This window comes from Cariama cristata, unplaced genomic scaffold (assembly GCF_000690535.1).
Source record: "Cariama cristata isolate BGI_N322 unplaced genomic scaffold, ASM69053v1 scaffold913, whole genome shotgun sequence".
Lineage (NCBI taxonomy): Eukaryota > Metazoa > Chordata > Aves > Cariamiformes > Cariamidae > Cariama > Cariama cristata.
In genome coordinates, this window is record NW_009608702.1 from 21883 (window position 1) to 30506 (window position 8624).

Sequence of the window (8624 nt, forward strand, 5' to 3'; positions counted from 1 at the left end):
CGCCCCGTTTTTTTAAAACTGTGTTTGTTTTAAGAGCAAACAATGGTCTTTTGGCCATCCGATACCCATAGCAGAAATCAACATAATACCATAAAGCCATCTTCTGTCCTTCGCTCCTGGAGGACTGGTTTTGAAAGCGAACAAGCTGAAAAGTCCTGTAGATGGGCTTGCTTCCAAAACAGGGGTTTGGGAGAGAAGTGTCTGAAGTCATTTGCTGGATCCTGGAAAGGCTGTGTTCATTTAATGTCTGGTGCTTCGTTCTGTGCCCGTGATCCCCGTTCCCACTGACAGATTTTGGAAAAGGATTTTGAAGATCTTTTCAATAACTTGATTCTCATCTCAGGCCTTGGACGCAACCCAGTTGAGGCCACAGTTTTTGGCCGATCTTCTGGGGAAAGCACTGTAGCACCTGTGCTATTGTCTCTTGACGCTGTGTTGGCTTCATCACCTGGTACCTCCGGGTGTCTCCCTGTGTCTGAAGGAGGATACCTGTTCCTGGGGCTGCCTCGCTGGGTGCTGGAACCCTGCTGTGGTACTGGGAGTGCAGGTGCTAGCGGCAGCCTCATTTTCTGGCGAGATTAAATGAGCTGAAAGTGCCATCAGTATCAGAGATACTCACCTTGTCTTGTGGTTTGGAGCTCCCCAGTTGTCCATATCTCTTTGTGCTTACGGTTTAGCTCCACCAGCAGCAGCCTGTCTCCTTCCCGCTGATGCCGGTAACACTCCAGCTTCTGCTGCAGCACACGGCACCTCTGTCAAGTGAGGAAAAACCCTTCCCAGTATTAGTTTGCAAACTTTTTTGGGTCAGTCTCTTCGATTTTGACTGCAGATACATTTTGACGTTTCCGATCAGGTTTTCTTTCATGTAGCATATGTAACTGCTGTATTGTTGTATTGATTGTCCTAGGAATAGGTATGGCCAACTGGAAGCATCTGAGCTCTTTGAAATCAGTTTAATTGCAACTAATTGCTAAATTAGTTTAATTGCTTGTGCTCACTGTTTTCCGCCCGCTCATGGTTTATTTGCTCTCAGCAGAAGTTCACCGCCGCAGTTTGGCCTTGAGAAGGGATGCTGCTATCCCTGACCGGTGACCTGTCACCGTCATACTGATATTTCAGCCTTACCTCTTGTTGAGAAAAGGAAATTGTTCCAGGTTGGAGACGGCTTTAAATTCTGACGGCCCTAATGAAGTGTTTTTATCTTTGCAATTAGATTATGAAGACACTAGAGCTCCTGCCTATACCTACCAAGAACATGCTGGAGGAGAGTAAAGTGCTTCCCATTATTCAGCGCTGGGCTCAGACCAAGACTGCTGTCCCACAGCTCAGCGAAGGGGATGGTTACTCGAGCGAGAACACCTCGCGGGCTCACACGCCGCTCAACACGCCAGATCTTTCCACCAAACAGGGTGCGGAAGGTGACACGGACACCCCCAAGAAGCTGGTGTTTCGAAGGCTGAAAATTATAAGTGAAAACAGCATGGACAGTGCCATCTCGGATACAACCAGTGAGTTGGAAGGGAAGGAGGGCAAAGAGGACCTGGACCAGTTGGAGAGTGCCCCGATGGAGGTGTCAGAGGAGCAGCAGCAGCAGCAGGAGATCAAAGCTGCTGTTGATGCACCGGTGGAGAGCAGCAAACCCCAAACTGCGGAGCTGGAGGCTGAGCCTGAAGCAGAGGTCAAAGAGAGCAACGGCACGAAGCTGGAAGAGCCCATTGCGATGGAAACGCCATCTCAAGACGAAGAGGAAGGCGTCTCTGACGTTGAGAGCGAGAGAAGCCAAGAACAAACGGACAAAATTGTGGATGTGAGCGATTTGGCTACCAGGCTGCTCGACAGCTGGAAGGAGCTCAAGGTAAGAGGCACCTACCTGCACCTACACCACCTTTGCTCTTGCTAAGGAAAATGCGGAGTTGTTTGCGGTTCAGTACAAACAGGGCTCAGTTGTTGTCCTGTTGGTAAATGTTTGACAGCTAAGATTGCCTTTTCTATGCAAAAGGCCTTCTCCAGGTGCTTTCTATATATATCCTTCCATTGCAAACTGCCCTGTACGTGACTTGCAGTAGATTTCCAGGCGTCGGTGCATTGCATGCTGAAAACAGCATTTTGGGCACCACAAAGACGCCTTAGTCATCCAGTTTTGTTTTTTTTTTTTCAAGTTGTTCAAGGGGAGGGCAGCTCTAAGGGATTAAGATTCCCTTCTCAACTGATCAGAAAAACAGGCTAGCGACAATGCCACAAGCATTTTTGGTTGAAGTGCCCCGGTATCCATCAACGGTATCCGTCAACATTGAAACAAATTGACGGACCGTTTACTCCTAAATTTACAACATCGTCAGCGTTTCCTGTCCCGTTAACATTTGCTTTTCATCTGCAACGTATAGAGCCTCCAGAAACTGGTCTGTTGGCCATATTGTGTTCTCTCGCTAATAGTTGTGCTGGGTTAACCTCTGAGTTTTTGCAGTTGGTATTTAGATCAGGTAAATACTCGAGATTTGTGGGTGTTATTTGGGCCTTTAAAGAGTGCTAGAGTATGCAACTGCTCACGGTTTCACTCCCATCAAGGTCTTCCTCGAGCAGATAACCTCTTTAAGAGAACGGCTGGGTAGCTGCAGGCTACCCCCTCTCCTCCAGAATCGGGCCCCTGTCCCCATGTAGCGGAACTGGCCAACTTGGCCACTTGATCTTCAACCGACAGCTTTTTTTTTTTATGGGATACAGGATGACGTTCCATAAATTTGTCACTCAACACTTCAGGCATTTCCTGGGGTTTCTTTAGGTCTTTGGAAACTCCTCGCCCATATGCTGCTTCTGTAGGATTACATTCCTTATATTCTATTCAAGAGCGAGAGAGGTGGGAGCCTTTAAGTTGCTTTTACACTTTAAGAAGTGTGCAAGCAGCATTTGCTGGGGATCAGGCAAAGGAATCGAAGTCGCTGCGGTGCTTCTGGCATGGTATAGGCTTGGTGGAAAAGGTCATGGAGGGTCTTCTGCCCTTCTCTTAATCAAGCATCCGCCTAGTTTTAATTATTGGAAGTAGTGTTTAAGCAAATTTATGTTTTACGATGCATCATACAGCTGAAGAGTTTATTTACTCATTGAATTTGATAGTGAGTAATGATTTAGAAGAGGCTGATGAAAGTAATGGGTGTTAACGCGTACTGCAGCACCACGCGCAGATGGAGGAGATCGCAGCGAGCTTTGAGTCTGTGAACGTTTGCTTATAACGTTCAGCGACCTAGCTGCAAACATTAGCGTTTATAAAACGTATCCACAGATTTACATAAGACTTGAGAGAAATCTTACCATAACCTCTGATTTTTTCAGAAGAATCAGATACTCTTGAACATTTGCAGAATTTGAGCATAATCGTTTGTGCCATAAATCTTAGTGGGAGAAGAGATGAGACTTTACTATACAAACAACTAAAATACGTTTCCATAGAGAAGTTAGGTTGTGTTTCTTTTCCCCTCCGCCGTCCCCTCTTTACCAGGTGATGGTTTACTAGGTTTTAATTTGCAGACTGTTAGAATTTGTGTGAGCCTCACGATTTTCTTTATTGAAGCGACACTGTCAGGTTGAATTTCTGGTTAAATTGAAACAAAGTCCTTTTCCATCCATTGCTGATACCTGGGATTTTTTAAACTAAAAGCTAAGTCAAGTCGTAGTCCTACGCTGCTTTGGAGATAGACTTGCTTTGGACTACCCAGGCTCAGTTTTCTGTTTGCAACCAGACGTGTTCACTTCCAGGATCATGTGCTGCGGTGTTTAAACTTGAAACAGTGCAGAAAAAACCCCTGAAAAACACTAATGCAAAGTGTGAAGTTTCACAAAATGAGTGAATCCTCCAAAATGTTGGTTTGAGACCAAATTTGATCTGACACTGTCATTTTGTCACCCAGGCTTGCATTTGCTTTTGAGCTTGGAGGAGCTCAACCTTGGATATCTAGAGACCTTTGCTGAAGCCCGTGGTTAGGCTGCGGACTCACGACCCGTCACAGTTGCTATTGAAGATGTGGGTTCACATCCTCTCTGTGTATTTACTAATTAACCTCAGGTCGTTGTGAGGATGCTAATAGCCTGATGCAGCGCCTGCGTCTGATCGTAGGGATGGGCTTGTATCTCACAAACCTGAGCTTTGTAGTAATCCCTGCAAATCCAACCCAAAAAAGCAGAATCATGCCATGGGGCTGTGAAAACTCATTTCTCTCCTGTAAAGCATTCGTGGGGAAACTGTGAGCTGGGGATTTATTCTGTCCTGGACTTTATCGTGGCACTAAGAGTTAACTGCTTCTGTCCGACTCTCACCTCTTAAGATGCCAGGTGCCACCATAGCCCAGCCCGGAGGTGGCCGATGTCTAAAAGAAAAAGCTTAAGCTGGCAGGGCAGTGCTTTCGATGGAAGGGGAGATGGATAGTCACCTTGGAAAACCCGGTCACCCCCGTGGCAAGAGAGCCAGGTGGCTTTTCCAGCACATCCAAGCTTTTTAAAAGCTGGTTTTGTTTTTGAGTGGTGGAACATCTGCAGTAACTGGCATTGGATGGGGGGGTGGGAGGGTCTGAAACCTCATAACTTAAGCTATGTCCTCTCCAGTCTTGCTGATGACCCCCTTTGTAATTTCAACCATTTCCATCTAGCTTCTCAGGGCAGCAAGGAGCTGACCATGTGTCTCCTTTTCTCAACTCCATTTTCAACTCCGTGCTGAAGAAGGGAGAGGACATAGCGTGCATACGGTGAAGAAACGGGAAGATGGTTGGGAAGCTGGATGATGCATGAGCAGTGTAATAGGTGAAAAGAGGACAGAGGTGGTTAACTCATTGATGCCGACGTTATTTTGGTGCGTCCATTGCCGGCAATGGACGTCGCTCCGGGAAAATCCCAACTCCTGGCATGAAAGGATTAAGTGAGCTATCTTTTTCTATACCTCTATACACAGGACTTGTAAGTCCTCGGCTTACAGGGCTCGTACACTCCGACTCCTTAACCCGCGAGGAGTGTTGGCCACTGCTACATATCCATCACATCACACACTCACACTCCCCAGCGGGGTAAGTTTTCAGCCTGGGCTTGTGCACGCCGTTCCTGCTCTCCGAGGAAGCGGTGCATATCTTCTCCCATGCTGAAAACTCACTCTTGAGTGGCAAAGGCCGGCTGGTGGACACCCAGCAAGGGCACAGGTGGTGGTTCAACATGGTTCTTCCAGGTGCCTTAACCCGCTTCAGCCGGAGGATTGCGCTCAGGTAAGGCTCCGTGGACTGATCTGTACAGCCAAACCTGTGATGGAGGAGACGTGGTGTGATGGCCAACGGACTTGATCCTCTACCCACTTGGCATCACGGGAACAAGCGATAGGGTCAGCACCGCCAAGCGTGGCAAGCTTTTCTCAATGACCTTTTGATGACTTATGTTTCAGTAGCTAAGGCTGAGGGACAGGACAGTTTTTGGCTTCAAGCATAGCATGTGCTTTAATAGTGTTGGTGTTTCAGGGTAGTCTGGCCGTTGGGGGTTTCCTCGCTGTTTACACCAAAGCAGAGCCTTGAGGTCCTGCAGCTCCACTACCCAAGCCGTAGGCTTCTTGAGATGACCTGTTACACATCTAAAACCTGTCCTGTAGCGAACCTCTGTGCTCTGCCAACTGACTGATGCCGCGTGAACACGACCAGCATGGCAGCGCTGCCTGCTGCAGAACATCCCACCATGCTAGCGTGGTTTGGGAGCTGCTCTGCTGCAGGTGGGACTGAGCTTTTGGCATCTTCCTCCACCCCTGGGTGGGCAGAGGAGGCCCTCACTTTCTGGGGAGGGAGCAGGTAGGAGTTGTAGCTGTGAGAATCCCCAGGCCTTGCCCTTATGAGTTGGAAAAGATCTTTTTTTAAGAAAAACCTTTTGAAAGAGCCAAGTGTCTTGGGTTTAAAAGGTTTTAGTTGGACACTTCTAGCCTCACACGTATTTGGCAGTGACTTGGAGTTCAAGACTGAGATGTTACCTGGACTTTGGCCAAGGTGGACTTTCTCTTTTGCAATGAAAACACACGTTCTGTGAGCTCAATTATCAGTCTGAACAGGGATAGCAGAGCTTGCGTGACCCAGGCAAACTGAGCTTTCGTCTTCCCCTGAGACAGTCTTTCCAAATCGCGTCCGATACATCTTGATAGGACAGTCTGGTGAAGCTGCTCTTGCCTGTCCTATTCCCAGCCAAGCCATCCTGGAGTGACTGGCTGTCCCTCCGGCACGCACATCACGTGCTTTAATTAGGAGGCTTAGAATTTGTTATAACTTAGAGCAAGAAATAGTTTGTGAAAACAATAGGCACTGGTGAGCGGCCAGGCTGTTGTTTGTGGTGGGTTTTTTTGGCCTTCAAGCAGGGATGTCGTGGCATTAGTCCTTTCTCTTGCTCTCCTCCATCCCTTGGCATCGTGCTGGAACTTCGTGCTCCTGCAGAGGGAATGGGGAGCTGCAAAGGGAAGAGAGGAAAGGAGCATCGCAGGAGGGAGGAAAGCAAGAAAGAGGAGATTCAGCCCTGGCTGCTGCAGCTTTGAGTATCCAGCATGGTAGGGAACAGATTTGGTTGCGTGATGTTTCTTCAGCAAATCAACAACTTCGGTTCAGAGTACTCCAGAGCAGAGTTAGGTGAGACAACACGGTCTGCAGGTTGTCTTGGCTTTCAGCATCTAAGCCCTGGCAAACGTGAGCTCCAGCGGGCTGCACGTAACTTTCCCACCCTACATCCAGGCGTGGGATTCATCCCCTCGGCCCCAGGAGAAACGTGCCTGGTCCCCGGTCGGGCAGCAGAGGTTTTGAAGCGCGGCTGTGCAGCTGGTTTGGCACAGGTCGGCGTAAAAGAGCGGTCAGGCCTTTGCCAACTGTGCTTGCGTTGGCACGAACACAAGATCGGCCTCTACCCAGTTGCGCTGTTGTTTCCCTATGCTTGTCGTTGGTGTCCATTGGTCTTCTCCAGTTTAGCCCCATTAAATCAGAAATAATTGGCAGCTAAGGGACAGATTTCTGGAGAGGGTTTTGTTAGGCACAATCTTCCTTTCCTACCGCTGCATCCTTTGAGTCTTGAGACCGTTCTGCAGCTCTGTTGCCTCTCCCAAGCCAAGGCTGGTTTTGTGTCTGCAGCTGGACAGCCTAATCCTGGTTTGGTTTTTTTTTTCCCTCTTCTTTTGTTTGTAACAGACTTGTATCACTTTTCTTTCTGTATTTAATTTTCTGTGCAACTCATTAAAAATTCTTCTGGAAGGTAGAGAGCCATTTGGACTCTGTTAGCGGCGGGGGGGATTAGGCATGCTCCAAGCCAGCAGCTTCCGTTTCCAAAAATAAAATAGGCTTTTCTTCGGAGTTCCCCCTGGCTTGCATCTGGTTTGACCACCATCTGGTTTTCATGCAGCAATTTTGACATATTCTTCCGTTTGTTGCTGGTTCATAGACTCTGCTGCCTCCATCTTCACCACATTGATGCCGGAGGCTCTGCAGCCCCTTGGGCAGATCTGTAGCTGCTCTCCAGCAAGACGTAGTTTGCTCCCTGGTTCATAATTATCTTGTATTTTGAACCACTTGGACCTTCGTTAGGGCAGTCCCATTTGATGACACGGATCCTGCCATGGGTTCATGCATTTTTTCCCCCTCCAGTGCCTCCTGTCACTGTGGTCACAACTGTGTCTTTCAGAGGAAGATGCTTTCTCCTGCGTAGGGAGGGCAGATGCTTTCTTGCCCCTTGCATGTTCAACCATCTTTGACCTCAAAACTTGGACTCGGTCATCTCTGTTGAGTTGAAATCGCTGTATTTCTTAGCTTTCAATGTCATCGTGAACCTAAAGCAACGCGTGGCAGGAGCAAGCAGTGCCGTGTTTGCCAAGTTGAGGTGGCCCCTGTCCTCCTCCTATTCCCATTGCCCCATTGTTCCAGTAGTTTCCCATTGTATATCCCGCTATTTAATGGGAAATATCTTTTTAGGAGCTGGGGAGCCTGCTCTTCCCTCCATTTGCCTGCTACGTTGTCCTTTAGCCGTCCTGGCTGGGTCCATCCATCATCTCATGGGTTGCCGGCTCTTCATCACACCTTCTCTCCTGCTGATGGGGCAACCACTGGGGCCAGGCGTGGGGTGGGTTGTTTTTTTAATGTGCTGCTCGGCGATGTGTCTGAAAATGAACTTTTTGATGGAGGGGTGATGTGGGAGAGAGAAAATAGAAGGAGAAAACCTGTTGCTGGTGGGTGCTTTTGGGTCTGCAGAAGCTGCCCTCGTGGTCCGTTCCTTCCCACGTGAAGCAGTAAGAGGCAAAATCGTCCCTGCCGCTGGACGGCGAGTAAATAGCATTATATAGACTTCATTATTCCAGCTGACTCCTTCTGCATCCCTCCCACCCCAAACAGTGAGCTGCTGCCTTGTTTCTTTGCATTGAGTTAAAAACACACCAGATTTGGGGCCTTTTGATCCGTAGCAAATGTGTAAATAAATAACAACAATTAAAAAAGGGCATATTTACAGACTCTTAGTGCCTCTCATCACGGCATATGTATTTGCAGTGCTTCAAACTGCAGATGTTTGCCCCGTTGTGTTCAGGCTCTATGGAAAAGCAAAGTAGGTATTTAAAAAACTTGGCCAAAATCACTCTTTTTTTTTTTTTT

General features: G+C 48.1%; 1 protein-coding gene across 1 annotated transcript in view; it reads left to right on the forward strand.

The window, feature by feature from the left end:
- Positions 1–8624, forward strand: part of SETD2 (SET domain containing 2) — a gene marked incomplete at both ends in the record, with an annotated part of 41438 nt that overhangs the window by 19655 nt on the left and 13159 nt on the right. The window contains one exon of the mRNA XM_009697217.1: positions 1214–1855. Within this exon, the coding sequence (XP_009695519.1) occupies positions 1214–1855 (642 nt within the window). The remainder of the gene's footprint in view (positions 1–1213; positions 1856–8624) is intronic.